Source organism: Equus caballus, chromosome 6 (assembly GCF_041296265.1).
Source record: "Equus caballus isolate H_3958 breed thoroughbred chromosome 6, TB-T2T, whole genome shotgun sequence".
Classification (NCBI taxonomy): Eukaryota; Metazoa; Chordata; class Mammalia; order Perissodactyla; family Equidae; genus Equus; species Equus caballus.
In genome coordinates, this window is record NC_091689.1 from 66,471,800 (window position 1) to 66,490,847 (window position 19,048).

At 34.9% G+C, this 19,048-nt stretch overlaps 1 protein-coding gene across 38 annotated transcripts in view; it reads left to right on the forward strand.

Annotated features, from left to right (window-relative positions):
- The window catches only part of CCDC91 (coiled-coil domain containing 91), a 376,603-nt gene that overhangs the window by 97,478 nt on the left and 260,077 nt on the right, over positions 1 to 19,048 (forward strand). For all 38 annotated transcript variants that reach the window (XR_002808691.2, XR_011440005.1, XM_070271143.1 and 35 more), the window contains 2 exons: positions 14,523 to 14,565; positions 16,719 to 16,797. Coding sequence is in view for 26 of the 38 variants with exons in the window: in XM_070271165.1 (XP_070127266.1) it covers positions 14,523 to 14,565; positions 16,719 to 16,797 (122 nt within the window). In the remaining 12 variants the exon portion in view is untranslated. The remainder of the gene's footprint in view (positions 1 to 14,522; positions 14,566 to 16,718; positions 16,798 to 19,048) is intronic.

Consider the following 19,048-nt stretch of genomic DNA (forward strand, 5'->3'; position numbering starts at 1 on the left):
TTCTAAATGAAATAGGCCAGTCACAAAAAGACAAATACTGTATTATTCCACTTATGTGAGGTACTTATAGTGGTCAGAATCATAGAGATAGACAGTAGCGTGGTGGTTGTCAGGGACTGGGGGAGGGGAATGGGGAGTTACTGTTTAATGGGTACAGTTTCAGTTTTCAAGATGAAAAGAGTTGTGGAGATGGATGGTGGTGATGGTACAACACTATGGATGTACTTAATACCACTGACCTGTACGCTTAAAAGTGGTTAAGATAGCAAATTTTATGTTCTATTTATTTTACCACAATAAAAAAAAAAGATAATGACAATACTGTTGGCAACTATATGCCAACTATTTTTTTAAAACTTAGAAGAAATAGGCACATTTCTAGAAACATATTACTTACAAAAACTGAGGGAGAAATTAAAAGTCTGAATCATCCTATAATTATAAGAAATTGAATCTTCCCACAAAGAAACCAACAAGCCCAGATGATTTGCTAAGCAAGTTTCTACCAAAATTTTAAGAAATAGATTATTCCAATCTGATGCAATATCTTTTAATTAATACAAAAAGAGGGGCGTTGCCCCAGCTAGTTCTGAAAGCCCTGCATAACCCTGATATCCAAACCAGGAAGACATTACAAGAAATGAAAATTACAGATGTATGTCACTCACGAATGTAGACGTAGAAATCTCAAGTTATTAGCAAATTCAAACCAACATTGTAAGAGAAGACAAACACCATTGCCAAGTTGGGTTTATTTCAGGTATGCAAGGATGGTTTACTATTATATGATCCATAAATATAAAGGGTGACATTAGTAGATTAAAAGAGAAAAGTCATATGATAATTTCAATACATGCAAAAAATGCATCTGATAATCTGTGTAAATTCATGATAAGAATGCTTAGTAAATTAGGAGAAGAGGGAAATTCTTTAACCTGTTGGGACTTTTAAGAGAAAACAAACCAGCAATCACCAGCAGACATCTTTTTAAATGGGGAAATATTAAAAACAGGATTGATATAAGCATAGTTGTTATCACCCATTCTAGTTATTATTGCTACATAACAAATTGTCCCAAACTTAATTGCATAAAACAATTATTTTATTCTCCTTATGGATTCTGAGGGTCAGGAACTTGGACAGTGCAGAATAGGAAGGTTTGTTACTGTTCCCCTCTTTCTGATGCCTCAGTGGGATGACTTGAACACTGGAGGCGACTTGATGGCTAGGGGCTAGAATCATCTGGAAATATCTTCATTCATATGTCCAGTGATTAGATTCCAGTTTTTGTCTGGGAACTCAGTTAGGCAGTCAGTTGGAAAACTTACATGTGGCTTCTCCATGTGGTCTCTCCAAGTCAACTGGTTTGGCCTTTCTCACATCTTGGCAGCTAGGTTCCAAGTGCAAACATTACAAGAGCACAAGGCAGAAGTGCATTGCATTTTTAATAATAATTGTAATAAATAATATTAGTTGTGGAAGTCATAATGATCTATATAGGTTCACTGGGAGAGGACAGAGACTCTACAACTCATTGGGAGGAGTATCAGTGTTACATTCTTAGAAGAATAAATGGGTTGGGAGATATTTTTGATACTCTCTTTGGAAAATATAATCACCACATTACCTCTTGCACTTAGCATTGTATTGGAGGACGTAGCCAGTGCTTTAAGACAAGAAAAAAGAATTAGAGACATAAGAATTGAAATGAAGAAATAAAACTGTTGTTCTCTGGAGGAAATATGATCATTTACATATAAAATTAAAAGAATAGAGATAAATTATTAGATATAAGAGTTTAGCAAAGATGAATAGATATAAGATTAATATACAGAAGTCAATTGCATTGTTCTACAACAGCAACAAACAGCAAACAAACAACAAACAACAAAATTACATTAGAAAATGTAATTTAAAAGAAGACATTAAAATAATATCATAGAATATCAGCATCTAGGAATAAACCTAGCAGGAAGATATGCAAGACTTCTTTAGGGAAAATTATAAGACTTTATTAATACGCATTTAAAAAAAGACTTAACTATGGTATATCTTAGCCACAAGATATACCATGTTTATGGTCAGGATGACTAAATATCATAAAGATTTCATTTCTACTGAAATAATTCTATAGCCAGTAACAGATCCACACATTTATGGAACTTTGTAGGTGATAAAGATGGCATATTGGATTAGTGAGGAAAGAAGTTACTCTTCAATAAATGAAATTGGAAAAATTATCCATATTGGCAAAAATAACAAAAGAAATTGGATCGCTGCCTCCACTATATACAAAAATTAAACTGCAGATTAGTTAAGTACTTAAATGTCAGAAATAAAATTTTAGCTTTATTTGTAGAACGTACAGGTGTGTATCTTTTAGACTGAGGGATAGGAAAGGAGTTTAAAAATAGGACTAAAAACTGATAAATTATTATAAAAGAATAGATAATTTTGATTAACAGATTAAGAATTTTTGTTCATCAAAAGCTATCTTAAAGTGAAAAAACAGGTTAAAAACTAAAGCATGTTTGTGGTATACATAGCTAACAATGATTAATATCAAGAATATTTAAAAAATCATACAAATTGAAAAACACAGACAACACAGTAGAAAAATAACAAAAGTTATAAATAAGTATTTCTCAAAATTGGAACCATATATAATTAATAATCATGTGAAGAGATTTCAACTTCATTAATGATTGGGGAAATAAAATTAAGTACACAGTAAGATACTATTTAAAACCAAGTGTTGGAAAGGATGAGGATCCACAGAACTTTATATGTTGCTTCTGCAAGTACTATTTGTGCAGCCATTTTGGAAAACAGTTTTTCATTATCCTCTGAAGCTAAACATAGACAAATCTCACAACCCAGTGATTTTACTTGTAGGCATATGCTCAAGAGAAATTTTGTGTGTATACAAAAGTAGATGTGTTGGAGAATGTTCATAGCAGTTCTGTTTTCAATTACAAAATATTGTAAACCACCCAAATGTCTGTTGACAGGAAAGTGAATAAACTGTGGTATATTACAGTAGTCAAAAGAATGAATGATAGCTAAAATAATATTAGCAACATAATATTATGTGAAAAAGTTAAGTCCTCCAAATTTATGTGTTATGAATACCTTTTAAAAGTAGGTAAAATAAAAATAATATGCTTTTTGGTAGTAGATATGGATGAGATGAAACTTTATTAATTTGAAAGCAAGGGAATGGTGAAAAGTAAATTGAGGATTGTGAGTCCAGGGAGGTACAGGGAGGGGTTATATGTAATTTTCTGTTAGGCTCTTCAGTTTTATGCTGAGTGGTGGGTTGCCATATGCTAATTTTATTAAAAAATGAAATAATAAACAATGAGATGCCTTGAGGCAGGACCATTATTGGTAGAGAGGCCATGTAGCTAGAGCAGAGTGAGTCAGGGGGGAGTTATAGATGAAGTCAGAGAGGTACTGGGGGCCTCTAATTATATCTAATAGAACAGTAAACACATTTTTAACAAGGGTTTAAACCTGTCTATGAATATAGTATTTGAATACTGAGACATTCAGTTAATAATTACCCTCTTGTTCACCCAAAAGAGTTTTGTACTTACTGTGTCAAAATAGCCATGTTCCAGGTAGATGAGATGATTAGATATATCTTTCCGGATAAATGAGACTTCACTATAAACAGAAAAAAATATAGACAAGAGCATATAAAACCATGAAGGATATGAAACACTGTCATATTAGAGAGAACATTAAATTTGGGATCTTCTGCACTTGCTAATGTTGTCAACCCTGATTTTACTGTGTTATTATCTAGCACTTTTCTCTATTGTTTGTTGCAGAGAGTGACCTCTTGTGCCTTAATATTGTGATATTGTTGTCGGCTTTTTGTAGGACATATTTTTATTTTTAATCATTAGCGCCAGTGCAGTTCACAGCTTTGTCTTTATGCTTACTTTACTTACATGTGAGGCTCCAAAGTTTGTGTCCCATAGATGTATGGATTTGTCATTCTTGTTTTGAAAGATTTGGAGTGGAGATTGACATGATGATAGTTTTAGAGTGTAACACTTCATTGTTTTTGAAAGAGTTATGTAGTTCAATGAAAGGATTGGAGAGCAGAATGACAAGAAGGAAGTTCTGGTAATTTTCAAGAAATAGTGATAGATATCTGAATCACAAGGATATGACACTAGAGGAGAAAGGAAAGGAGGAGTGGGGAAAGGAATATAGGATTGAATGACGTACCTATAAAGTGTAAAATGAAGAGTAAAAGGTAACACCTAGTTTTTGCATTATAGATGATTTAACAAAGATAATACTATTGACTGAAAGTTACAGATTCAGAATAGAAAGTCCTTTGTGAAGAAGAAAGAAATTTGATTTTAGTCATAGAATAATATATTTAGAGTGTCTTATGATGCAATATCTTAGAAGTCATCTAATCATCTTGTTCATTTTACATATGAGGACACTGTGGTCAAGAGAGGTGTGGTGATTTGGCTAGAGTAATATGGTTCAAATACAAATTCCTATGTGATTGCATCATTTGCATTTGCTAGAGATGAGGATGGTAGCAGCAACTAGGTTACAAAGGTCTGTTAATTCATGTCAAGAGTTTTGACTTCATCCTTAAAATGATGAGGAGCCATTAAAGGGTTTTAAAAGGTGAATATTTAGAAGGATCATTTGGGTAGCAAAGTGTTGAATGGAGTACAAAGGAGCAAACTGGAAGTAGAGAACTATTTTAAAGGCCAATGCTATAAACCAGATGGAAGATAATGGTGGCCTTAACTATGGTGAAGTTATTGGGGATTGAGTGGAGTAGATGGATTGTAGAGGTATGTAGGACATAGGATTTGGTGATTGGATGTATGGAGTGAGAGAGAGAAGAAGGAGGCAAAGACGACTCTAGGTTTTTGTCTTGGCCAACTGTGTTGTAGATGATAGTGCCAGTTACTGGACAGAGAAATCCTGGAAAAAGAGTAAATTTGAGGTTGATAGGAGAGATCTTGAGTTCAGCTTTGGTTGTATTGAATTTGAGGTGCCTGTTAGATTGAAAGAGAAGCTATTCACTTGTCTTTGGGTATGTGGATCTGGAGCTTGGAAGATGGATCTGAACTATGGATTCCTTAGCTTACGTTTATAAATGAATCCAAGGGAGTGAATGAGGTAGTCCAGGGAGTGTATTTGAAATGAGATAAAAAGAAGTGTTAGGTTGGAGTGCTTAGTAACACCAACATTTAAAGAACCTGCGAAGAAGATTGGGAAGAAGTAGTCAGGGAGATAAGAAAAAGTAGGGTTGTCTTGCAAACCATGGGGTGAGAGTGTTTTGAGAAGGAAGACTACTTAAATGCTGTTAGTATTCAAATAAGGAATTGAAAGTGTCTTTTTGCATTTAGTGAAAAGGAGGTAATTGGTTGCAGGCCTGGGCTGTAAGAATAGAGCATCTATGAAGTTGAGTTGTGAAAAGGAGAGGGCTGTGGTGGGAAAGGAATGTGTAGTTGAGGATGGTTTTGTTTTTGTTTTTGTTTTGTTTCATTTTTAATGATGTAGGTTCTGAAACATGTTTCAGTGTTTAGGGAGGAGCCAAATAAGAGAGGGGAGTTGAATATTTAAGAGAAGGAACAATTGAGAGAGCCAGGTCTCTGAAAGCACAGATGGAGGAACTAGCCTTAAGTAGTAAAGGCAGTCCTTTTTCTTTGTGAGAGGAATAAAGCGGAATAGCTGGGTACAGATGCTGTAACTGTAGTTTGGTAGAAAGAAGTTAAGAGACTTCTCTTAAAATGCCTTCTATTAGCAGAAGGCTTGGTCATGTCCCTTGATTGCTGAAATGAATAGAAAGCTTGGAAGTTTGAGGGAGAGTTGAGAATCTTTGAAATAGCTTCTGGAGAATGAGAGAACCAGGCTTAACTAGAGAAAAAGTGGGTGTAGTAGGCAGCACTGTGAATCCACGTGAAGATGGGAAACATGAATTTTATAGTGAATTCTTTGATAGTTCTCAGCAGAATACAGATAAATGGATATTGTTGGTGGTTCTTGGGGGGGGGAAACCATTATCAGTTGCTTTGTAACTGTTCCAGATTCTCAATCAATTGAGAAATAGAACCAAGAATCATATGAATCAGAAAGGCGGTTCTGTTGTTAAAGGTTTAATGTAAATGTGGCTTGGACTGAGGCTGAAGTGAAGTCTCCCACAAGTTCTCTTCTGAATTACATTTACCCATCCAGTTACAGGCTAAAAAACACGTCCCCATACTAAGAAAATGAAGTTTTTCCTTGGTGAGCTTCTCTCATGGAAGCTGCATTAGAGGAAGAAGATACTGTTTATGGGCACAAAGTTCCCAGTGAGGAACCCAAAGAACTTAACACTGTGCATACATGCTGATCTGTATACATTAATCTTACCCAACAGAGAACCTACGGATGTCCTGCTCTCACTATTATTCTTGTTTTTCTCTTGGAGAGAAGTAAGGAAGGTAGAGATAGGGACTATAGTATTTCTTCAGTCTGGTTTCCTTCTCTCCAGAGAACACCTGCATCCTCTTTTAAAATGTGGTAAGGAGAGTGATAGATCTACCCCCTAACATTCATTGAGGGTTGAGATTTTGCCAGATAGGAGGAGTACAGTTCATAGAGTGAGAATTTTGAGTTGCCAGCAGATAGCCGTATAAAAATATTCATTATTTGACTGGGAATATATGACTGGCACCAGTGAGGTGGTTAATCTGGGAAATTTGGGCAGAGCGTTAAGATTATGAGAGTCAGTGCACTCTTTGAAGGAGAGGATAATAAGGCAGGATCACAGGTTCATCAGCCCAGGGAAAGATTGCTATTAAGGAGTTGGAGGAGGTAGAAGAATTAACCAAAGAGGTTGGAAAGTAGATAAGAGTTTGGAGAGTCTAAGTCCTTTGCAGTTTTTTTTTTCTTAGCTGCTAGGACATATAAATTTTCTGAATGAAGTCTGGTAAAGACAAAACTTAATTGATAGCACAGATGAAAATTATATAAATGAAAATATTTAGTTATTAGAATTATTAGTAGTTAGGGATTTTTCCTATCTGATCATTTATGAATGGAATATTTTTCAGGTAGTGAATATATATCTTAGTTTTTTTTTTTATCTTGTGACAATATTTTGCCTTTGGCAGTAGTGTTTATAGTATAGCAATAGTTCTTTAATTCAACTTCATATAGGAAGTTTCAAAATTATCATTAGCCCCAATAATAATCGGATACTTGGGAGAGTGGAGTGTAGCAATGTAATTTCTTTTAAGATGTAGGTCTTCAAGCTCGTGCCTTAAGGGTAGAGCTGTTTTAGTGGTGGCAGCCTGATCTTCTACTGCTCAAGCTCCAACATGTTTTTCTTGGAGAAATAAGAGGGAAATAGAAGTCAGGTGGGAACTATTAGCAACTCATTTGCTTTCATTCAGTCTTTATTCCAAAAGCACTGATTTCAAAATATTCTTTAAGCCCCTACTGTGTGCTAGGAACTGCTCAGTTCAAGGTGCTAGGAAGGAAAAAAGATTAAGAAATGGTCCCTACACTACTTTAGAAGAATTTATAGAAATTTAGGCAAACAAATAATTTCCTTAAACAAATCAACCTGAAATTCTGATCTTGTGTGATTAGACTCTTCCAATTAGTTCAGTATTAGTGGCTGTTCATTTTTAACCTTAACTAAGGGGTGTGTGTGTGTCTTTGTGTCTGTGTCTGTGTGTATTTCCTTTGTTCTTTTTCCTCTTACCAATTTACGTCTGCTCAAGACAGTCAGAAAAAACAAATCACTTGTCTCTATTGCTTCTAGGAAACATGGCATGAAACAGGATCAAATGGAAAAATATTTTGATTTTGAGGATGTTGGTTAGCCAGTAGTTTTCCAGATGGGATAGAGATTGAATAAAATGCTGAGTGGATAGTGTTAACTGGTAGGGCTCTTTGGGATGATTGAATAATCTAGATGATCTCTGGAGATTGTATTTTTTGAAGTCAATTACCTGAGTCTTTTTCTCTTAGGCGTTTTTTTCATTTTGTTTTGTTTTGAGCAACTTTTACATTTTGTATAAATACTTGTAATATGCGAAAATGTTATAAAGGAGACTAATGAAAAAATTTGATTTATTCACTGGTTAAATGCTAAATTAAAGCATTTAAGCCTTTTATAGTTTTGTAAAAAAAAAAAACGAGCTTTTTTCAGAGTATTTTGATGGAAATAATAGATAGTTGGCTCATTGTGGCATGATATTTTTTTATACTATCATTAAAAAATCAGTTATGTATGCCCACAGTTTAAAGTTGTAAAAGGTTTGTTAAGAAATGCAGCCATTTCCTCTGTTCTCCTTTCTTTTCAGCCTCTCCATTTCTTGTTTTCTAGAAGCAAGATGTTTAGCACGTATAGTTGATTCTTTTAGTGTTTACCAGTGTATCTCTAAATAGCATGTTTATTATTGTTACTTCGTGATTTTTCAATTTCATACCCGTTAGTCTTCCAATACAGAAGATAAGGCTTTAGCTGTTTTTCACCAGCCCCTCTGCCCACAGACTTCATCTTCTTTCTCTTACCTTCCCAATATGATTTTATTATAATTTTGGTGCAATTAGTTGTTCATTGTTTACATTTTTATGACTATGTAAATACTATTCACAGCTGAAAAATATAGTATTTAATGTTTACTTTTCCTGTCCATCATATTATTTTCTCTCTGTTTTTATTTGGTTAATTTTCACTTCACTAATTCAACCCTAAGTTTTCCCCCCAGTTGTTTAAAATTAGTCTCTTGATCATAAAACACATGAGACAAGCTATTAGTTTCATTTGCTTGAATAAATCTCCCAGGAGCTTTCTGATCTCCTCCAATTTAGACTGGTTGCTCTCTGTTCTTGCCACATAGATATCTTGAGAACTTACTTCACCATTATTCTGGGAGAATTCCCTTTGCTTTTCACTTTAGTTGGATAGCCTGTTTCCTAATCCCGTGTGTTCCTCATGTCTTATTCCCTTGGTTTACTCCATAGCTTTTTAAGAAAGAATGTTTGGGAAATACATTTTTCTTGAGACATTGCAGGTGTGAATATATCTTTATTCTTCTCTCTCTCAGCTTAATTATTTGTTGACTTGGCTGAGTCTAGAATTCTCTGTTGTAAGTCATTTTCCCTCACAATTTTACGTTTTGTTCCATTGTCTTTCGCCTTCCAGTAATGCTGTTGTTAAGTCTAATGCTGTTATATTGTTTACCCTTTGCATAAAACCTATTGTATCTCTCTGGAAGCCTGTAGGATCTTCTCTTTACTGTGCCTTAGCGTGGGGTTTTTCTTCTTCTTCTTTTTTTTTTTTTTGATGCTTGAGGAACTGTTAAATCTAGAAATCGTATCTTTTAGTTTTAGAAAATTTTCTTGAATTATTTTGCTGATGAACCTCCACCCCCCTTTATAAATCTCTGTTCTGTTTTTCTAGAATTCCTCATAATTAGATATTGCATATTCTGGACTAGATCTTGTAACTTTCTTATGTTTTCTACTCTGATTTTCCATTTTTTTCTTTTATACCCTTCTTTTTAAAGAGATTTCCTCAGCTTTATTTTCCATCCCTCAGTTTTTTATTTCTGTAATCATCACTTTTATTTTGTTATTTTTATTGTATTTTATTTATTTTTTTCTACTTTTTCTGCCCAATCCCCCGAGTATATAGTTGTATATTTTTAGTTGTGGGTCCTTCTAGTTGTGCTATGTGGGACGCTGCCTCAACATGGCCTGATGAATGGTGCCATGTCCGCGCCCAGGATCCGAACCAGTGAAAAACCCTGGGCCGCCGAAGTGGAGTGCATGAACTTAACCACTTGGCCACAGGGCTGGCCCCAATCGTTTTTATTTTTGAAACCGTAGTCTTGGTGTACACCCCTCTCTCATACGCTCCCCCCCTCCCAAATTAGGGCTTCCTGTTCTTATTTCATGAATGCACTATCTTCTGTTGTTAACTCTCTAAAAGTATTATAGTTTTTTTTTAAAAGATTTTCTCTCTTGTGTAGTCTCTATTTCTTCCACTTCTTTTTTTGGTTTGGTCTCTGTTTTTCACATTAGATAAATAAAATCTTTCATTGTACTTGACAGTCTGCTCATGTTACAGTGAGGCAGTAATAATAAAGAAGCAAACACATATAATACTTCGAATGTGTCAGACACCTGTTTAAGGGCTTCATCTGTTTTAATTTGTTTAATCCTCATAATAACCATAGGAGTTAGTTACCATTATTATTATCATCTCTATTTGATAGATGAGGAAACTGAGGCACAAAATGTTTAAGTAATTTGCCCAGTATAATGCTTTTGGTGAGTGGCAGAGCTAGAATTTGAATCCAGGTAGCCTGACTCCATTGTCTCTTCTTTTTACCGTTATACTATTCTGCCTCTTCTTTTTTTTTTTTTTTTTTGAGGAAGATTAGCCCTGAGCTAACTGCTGCCAATCCTCCTCTTTCTGCTGTGGAAGACTGGCCGTGAGCTAACATCTGTGTCCATCTTCCTCTACTTTATATGTGGGACGCCTGCCACAGCATGGCCTATCAAGCAGTGCCATGTCTGCAACCAGGATCCAAACCGGTGAACCCCGGGCTGCCGAAGCAGAGTGTGTGCACTTAACCGCTGCGCCACCAGGCTGGCCCCCTGCCTCTTCTTAAAATCAGGAGCCAATTGGAAGTTCTGTGCATGTGGGTAGGGTTTGTTAAAGTAGTGCCACCTGAGTGAACTCTTTCTTTGTGGAGCCCCCCGTGAGATCCTTTCTCACGAGTTGGTTAGATTCACCAGAGAAGAATCTAATCTGCTGACTGGAGGTTGCAGCCCAGCTGCTGGCAGTTTGGTTGTTGAGTGGTGAAAGAGGATGGGGAATGGGTCTCAATGTTTACTACAACTTTGATTTAGTCCCCCTGTCTCAGTGTCTGCCAGTCCAGAGACCCTGGGCTTCACCCTACTTGGAAATAAACCTGCATTCTTCTGCTGTGATGAGGAACTGTAAGTTGCACAGTTGTGTAGATTCTGGGAGGGCATCTTGGGATATATCTGTGGCTCTTTATTTCGAGTCTCACCTTTCCCCAACTTCACTGCTGCCCATTCCTGAGCCTTTTGTGGGTTCTATGATATAAAAGTGATTGATTCTCATTTTCCCCACTCGTAGTTTAAGATTCATCTTCTTGTATTTGCTTTCAAATTTTTTGTGATTTTCTCATCTCACGTTATCTTTGACTTTGTGTTATGGGGAAGCAAACAATCAAAACAAGTCTTTGCTGTCTTTTAGGAAAAGACTTGAATAAAATGCATGTTCTTAATGTGCCATTTCAAATTTTCTGTTAAATCAATTGAAATAGATCTCACATGTTACCTCTTACTGAAGCATTGCATGATGCTCAACTGGATATATCACTGTCTGAAAATCTTTCCTCCCACCTTGGATGTTTTTTCTTTTCTTAATGCTCTTTTATGTACCGTGTTACTTAAATTTGCATGCTTTTTCCTTTTTTTTTGAAGATTAGCCCTGAGCTAACATCCCTGCCAATCCTCTTCTTTTTGCTTGAGGAAGATTGCCCCTGAGCCAAAATCTGTGCCCATCTTCCTCCATTTTATATGTGGGACGCCTGCCACAGCATGGCTTGATAAGCCGTGCGAGGGTCCGTGCCAGGGATCTGAACCCATGTGAACTTAACCGCTATGCCACTGGGCTGGCCCCTGCATGCTTTTCTTACACTCTGCCCCCCCCCCACCCCCACCATAACTCCTTAAGGATCTTGAGTGATCTCTTTCACAGAGTTGTGCAATGAAAGTTTGTTACATTAAGTGTTATGTGTATGTTTTTCTCATAAAATATCAGCAGTAGGTTAAATTCTGAGGACAGTAAAAGAGAATTAATACAAGAGTGCAACAAAAGATTAAATTCATATATAAATAAGTCTGAGAATTGTTAAACCTAGATGTTTGAAATCTTTCAGTATAGATACTTAATCATAACAAAGTATACATCTCTCCCCCTGCCATGACATAAAAGAATAAACTACGTGATCTGTTAACTTTTTGGTGGAGTTCATGATTCTATAACTTAGATGACGGGTATATTTGTAGTTTGATGAGATATAATGTTAAGTGCTAGAAATATTCTAAAAACTATAAATGCACTTTAGATAAAATAATATTTTAAATGTATTGGAGTATCTAAATCCATAAAGAAGCCCACACTTGTAATATTTCCTTTTTGAAAACTAACTTTTAGTTTTTGTATTTTGTAAAATTGATTTTTGCAAATCAGTGCTGTTAATTTTCCTTCTTCCTGCTCTTTAAAATGTTCAGAAGGAAACAAACTATTGTAGGATTTCAAACTAAGTTATTTGGAGAAAGGTTATTGCTTTAAAATAATAATGTTTATTTCTCTAGTCCTGTCCTTTGAGAAACTACTATGTTTTGAAGTGTATTAATATTTCTTTGAAGTAAAGTAGAGGAAGACTGTCATCTGCGTTGTAATATGTGAAAGTCGCTGGGGTATGGAAAACATCAGTGGTCACTAATATGTTCTTTTGTAGAGCTAAATCAGTACTTAGGAAACTGATGGTATTTGGTTCATTACCACAAGCATACAAGCTGAAATGATTGTTAGGCACGGGTATTTGTTTTTGTTTTCAAATTTTTTGGTACCTTACAAATAATTTATTTGGATGTGACATACAAAAACACGTAGAAGTATTACTCTAAAAATTCCATTCTTTTGAAACCATTTTATTTGGGTACAGTATTTGTAGATGCTAAAAATATATTTTTTTTATTGTCTCCTGAGATTCGTGGGATACATGTGGAAAAGACAAACTTGGTGTTTATAGTTGGAGTTGGTTAATTCTCAGTATCCATATCACTCTTCTTTCATAATTTCTTCATGAAAAATATAATCGCATACAGATTTCTGTTCGCTTGCAACACAAAATTAATGTGAATTCCAGTTCAAACTAACCACCATCAAAAGTTTCTGAAAGTCTGGTTTATATTTTTTTAAGTGCTGTATGTGGATGACTTGCTTAGCTTTGATTTTTGGAGAAATACATCTTTTAAAAAATTTTCATCAGATTGTTAAATTGTGGGTAATGGTGACAATACTGGTATTATATTCTGGCTAATTTAATGTCCTTCCTTTTTATAGTATATTTCTGTCTACCTATATTCCTTTTAGTGTCACTACCTACTGAATTTCTGTGAAAATAAATTTTCTTTGACTTTTAAAGCAAAACAACCCTCAAGATTGTCTTTTCCTGTTTATTTTACTTTGACTCTTTTTGAGTTTTATTTTTGAAGGCATTAGTGTTAATTTAGTGACAAGGCAAAGCAAGGCTATAGATGACTACTGCTTCATCACTCAAAGCAAAATGCCTTGGAAAATGCCTTTAGAATTACTGCGTAACATATGGTTTAATTTGTTTACGTGCTTTTTTAGAAGTTGGAGAATATTGTTTTCCCGTAGTCAAGTCCATCTTATATTACTGAGTCAAGGAAGCTATAATTAATATTTGGTATGTTCACTTTTGAAAGCTGGAAAAGGAAACCAGTTATTATTGACCAGAGTATCACTTGCAGCTATGATTCACAATTTATTGTGAATTTATTTTTCATTTTAACGTGTGGCACCTATTACTTGTTTTACCTTTCCAGGTGTTTTTAGTTCTTTCTTGATTCATTGGATAAAAGGTTCTCCTTTTTCTTTTTTTTTTTTAAAGCCCAAGTACCCATGGTTTTCTCTTTCTATTTTTATCATATACATTTAGGACAAAATAAAGCATGTATTACTGCGTCTCCCTCTTATTTACTTTAAGAATAAAGAAGAGAGGAATTCTGTGTATTTGCTTGTAGTTTTTTCTCCCTGCTCTCCCATGAATACATGACTTGATTTATCTTGATCAGCCTAGTAACTTGCTCCACATTTTTCCAAAAGTGCAAAGCAATTTCAGCTAAAAATACACATATCAAAATGCTCCAGAAGTTGTGGCCACAGCTCAAAAATGCTGATCAATTTTGAAAATCTAAATCAACCTCGGCCATGAAACCGAGGGAAGAACCTTTGTGGTGGGGACACATTTCCAAAAATTCACCGCAGTCCTGTTCTTAGCTGGAGTTTGTGCTGATGTTGCCAGACAACTGAGGAATAGATGCAAAAAGCAGGAAGCATTATTGAATTGAGCCCTAGCGCCAATTTGGGCAAGGCAAATTAAAATGTAAAAGAATATTTTTCCACTCCTGGCGTCTCAACATAAAATGGCAAAATACATGGTTGCTGAAAAAGTCACAGAAGTTGCTAATTTTGCCAGAATGGCTAATTTTGCCCCAAAACTCAGTCTTTTTCCGTTAAAAAATGTATACTCATATGGTTTAAAAAAGGAGATTTTTTTAAAACCCAGATGAAATAGTTTTAATTTACAAATCAAAATGTATATACATTTAAGTCAGAGAAGTGTTTTGACATAAATGACTCTGTGTGTGGGCTTGTTTCAATGTCTTCTAATATTTTTCAGGTGAACTTGGAGAATGGATGATGATGATTTTGGTGGTTTTGAGGTATGCGCTATTATTTACCTTATTTTGCTTATGTAATTTTTTTAACTGTGGGATTATAGTGGAGTATATTATTTTGAAAATGTATTTATCATTGGCATTCTTGATCTTTTCTTAATCATTTTGAATGTAACTCTGGAATAAAAACATGAAATCAAGGAAAATTGAAATCTATCCTCTCTGATTTATTATTATTGAACATTTGCTCATGCCCATAGGAATGGTTTAAATGGAGGTAATTAAGTGCTACTAGTAGAAGCACTAAGAGGTTTTAAAAATTGTCAGCAGATTATTTTGCTGGGATACATGTCTCTTAGGAAATACTTGTGAGGGGAGGGAGGAGTATTGCAGATCTGTCGCACATTTTCATGTTTACACCTGTAATGAGTTGATTTAGTATATTAACGATATAGCCGTTCGGTGGTTTGCAGAGCTAATTAGTGTGTGTTGTTAGATTATTCTCTCAGGTTTGAGTTGGATGCTTTGTAGGTGGAAATTGTTAGCTGAAGAAGCACTGTCTTTTCCTTAATCCTTTTCAGTGTGTGTTCCTTTTATTGAAATATTTTGTAACCCAGTTATTTTTATGGAGCCAGTATAGTCTTGCAGGAAAATCTCTGGATTAGGAGTCAGGATGCCTGAGCTCAAGTCCTGGAACTCCCATCAAGTGAGCTCTGTGATTTTTTTTTTTTTTTTTTAGTAAGACTTTCACCTAATTTGGAATTTGGTAAAAAAGGAGATTGTTAAAAATAGGGAGTGTAATTAACGACTTAATAGGAGGAATAAGATACTAAATATATATTCAGTGTTCTGAATACCGTGAAAGAGTGGTGTGAGTTTTTTTAGGTTAGGATCATTTTCTCTTCTGTTGATCTTTAATATCTGTCAATATGGAGATATTTAGAATATGGACATACTTCTTTTCTGCATTTCATCTAAAAGTGGTTTTGTTTAGCACATTTGTATGTTTTCTGCATTTTCTTTAATATTTTGGATTTCATTGCGTGATTGAATCTTGTTTATGTTACTGAAGTGTAACATTGAAAATTTTGTTAAAATTCCTTCTGTTTTGAGGAAAATGTTTCAGATATCATCTTAGTTTATTGTTTAGAAGTTGTCAGTTATTTAAAGGTTAAAGTTTAATATTGTTTCCTTTATTTAAACCGTTTGATTCATTATTTCAGAAAAAAATACAGTAGGTAGTGCTCTTTAGAGTAACAACTATACTTCAATGCTGTATTCAATGGATCTTTTCCTTTCATTATTACATAGGTACGGGGTTAACCATCCATTCCAATTTAATTGTGCTCGTTAGGTTTCTTTTTTTCCACATCTTGTTGTAGAACTATGGATGGTCTTTATACTTGGTTACATAAACCGTGTTCATTTTCATAGTTTTTAGAAAGTAGCTACTGTATTCTATGTCACTAAGCTCCTGTGGCAGATTGCCCCAGTTGACTTCTCCTTGGCTGACAACTCAGTGCAGAATCCAAATTGAAATTCTGGCTTTTTAAAAAAATAATTTTGCTGTGACCCGGACACTTAAGAGACAAAAAACTCTGCACTCTTACCCACAAACTCAGCATTCAGTAATTGACTGTCCCATAGTTGTAAAACTGTTTAATAGGAGGGCTTGTTAATTTCACAAGTCAGCTTTAGGAATTCTGTAAATGTTGAGTGCTAGTAGGTTCAGCTGGTAGATAAATCAAGAATATAGATGAATCCTCTTTCTTTAGATTGATCTCTAATTAGGTCTTGTGCTAATTAATGAAAAAGTTTTAGTCTCTAGTCTTTTAAAGAAAAATATGTTTTTCGTATATAATGGTTGAGTGTTGTGATGAGTTAGAGTACTTATATACAAAGTTCACAAGTGAAAATGTGATTAAGGATAAATAAAATAAAAATTTCATGTGCAGGAGATATATTTGAGTAAAAAAGGAAGATTTTTCCTTAAAGATAATGGGGCATGACTATTGGAGATGGCGAGTAGTGGTTGGGGTGGTAGCAATGAAGACTGAAAAACAATCGAGTGTGCAGAGGAAATTTGAAAATGTGTGGTTTCTTACAGAGAATATGCTTGTAGAACTGGGAAGCTTGACTGTTTAAAAAGCATTTCTACTTTTCAGATCATCTAAAATAATTTTGCGTTTGTTTTCTAGGCTGCAGAGATTTTTGATGGTGGAAACGGTGAAACCCAAACTACATCTCCTGCTATTCCTTGGGCTGCTTTTCCTACAGGTACTATTATATAGTAACTAGGAATTTTTTTTGTGTGTTATTTAACATTTTTGCCTTTTCTTTGAAGCCCTCTTTCCACCTTTGTACTTGGACTTCTCTGATCTGAAAAATGGAATGACCCAGATTTAATCTAGGTTTTTTTCATAACAAATTATGAATTGCATAACAAAATCTGCAGTGGTGGCTTGAGACATGATTCCAAAATGATATCATGAACGTTAAATGGAATTGAAGTACAATTTACATTTCCTAATTTGTCTTAGTTTTAGGAAAGTGAGGTGCCAAATAATTTCTTTAGGTTGTTCAGTTCATTAATTAAAGACTCCTTCTTCTTATATTCTAAAAATAATTTATCACTGCCACTAGTATTTAAATTTGGAATTTTTTTTGCAGAAAAGTCATTTAAAAGTGTTAAATGATTCAAGAATTTAAATACAAAAATAAATTCCATTATTGAGAGATATTTTGTGGAAGACCTACTGTTCAATATTAATCCATGTCTAAATAATATTTTGAGTTTTCTAGACTTTTTGTTCTGCCAAATCGTTGTAAAGTCAGGAGTAGATGAAAATATCCTTCTTTAACAGCTCTGTATAGTCTTAGATTGTTAGAGTTATTCATCCTAAAAATATTTTCCAGTGCTTATTATGTATTAGGCACTATGGGGATATGCCCTTTACTTCAAAGGAAGATAGGGCGGACACATACATATTTGTAATATGAAGCACATTTTTGATTTGGGAAGAATGATGATTTTGTCATCCATTCGTTTAGCAAATGTTTATTTCATGTCTGGTATGAGTCAAGCACTGTCCTTGAAGTTGGGTATATCTTGTGGATCTGGGCTTTGAGGATGCATATAATTTCAATAGGCAGAGATGAGAGAGTAGGGAAAGGTTTTGATGGAAATAGAACAAAGGTATAAATGAGGGGAAGAGGGTGAAACAGTTGGGTTGCTCATTCTTCTTTGAGGACCTTATGTACGTTGTTTCCTTTGCCTGGAATTTCTCACCTAGCTTCCCATTGCCACTCTTTCCCCCTTAACTTACTAACTCCTATTTGTTTCATGTGTTGTTTCTTGCTTTAATATTTCTTTTTCTGGGAAACCTTCCCAGGGAACCCTGCCACGTCTACGTGCACCCAATTTCTGACTTTCATGTTAAACTGTAAGTTTTGTGGGGTTAGGCACTATGTCTGTCCTATTGTGTTGTGTTTTAAATGCTGAGCATAGTGCTACCCTGTGTTTGGCCCTCAAATATTTGTATAAAGAATAATTAAAGAAAAAAAATGACTGAATAAGTAACTGAGTGACTAGACTGGGGTGGAAGTGGAAACCGATAGAAAGAGTTGGGATAATGATATTTATGTAATAGTTTATGATTTTCAGCCTGCTGTCACATATTTATTTACTGTAAGGTAAGGTAGGTAGGGCAACTACACTATTCTTCTTGTACAGATGTTGAAATGGTGGCTTATAAAAGTTTTGGAATTTGGTACAGATAATTATGTTTAGGAATAAAATCTAGTCTTTCAGATTCTGTCTCAGTTCTTTTTCAGTAACTCTATTTTTGAAATAAGCATCAGCAGGACTGTCTGACTGGATGTGAGGGTGGAGGAGGAGGAGTCAAAATTGATTTTTGAGGTTTCAGTCCTTGGTTCTGAAAGAATGGTATTACCGTGAACAAAAATAGAGAATTTAAAAGAATTGGTTTGGGACAGCATGAGGCCTTAATGAATCTGTCTTAGACATGTATATTTAAGGTACCTAGAGTTCAGGAGAAAGCTCTGGGCTGGAGGTCTTGGTTTGGGAATTTTCCCATGGATATGACAGTTAAAGTTGTAGGAGATCATGGTGAAACAGTATATAGCGAGAATACCATGAAGGAGAGAAATTTGGATATCCATAGTTAGGGAACAGGAGGAAGAAAGAGACAGAAGACTTGAGAGAGCAGGAGTGTATGGGCTAGTGCTGTAGCACAGACATCAGGAGTAGGAGATTTTAAGGAAGGTATGGTCGCTGGTGTCCAAGGCTGTAGAGAGGTCAGTGAAATGTGAGACTGAGAAAAAACCCACAGACAGTCATAAGTGGCTTTTAAGGAAATGGTTTCAGTAGATTGGAAGTTGAAGCCAAATTGCACTTCTTTACTTCGTATGAAAGCAGGAACAGACTATTTTCCTATAATTATTGTGGCAGTGTAGTAGAGAATTGTATATTGTGGGCAAATTATCCAATTCCTGTTCTTCAAGAGTG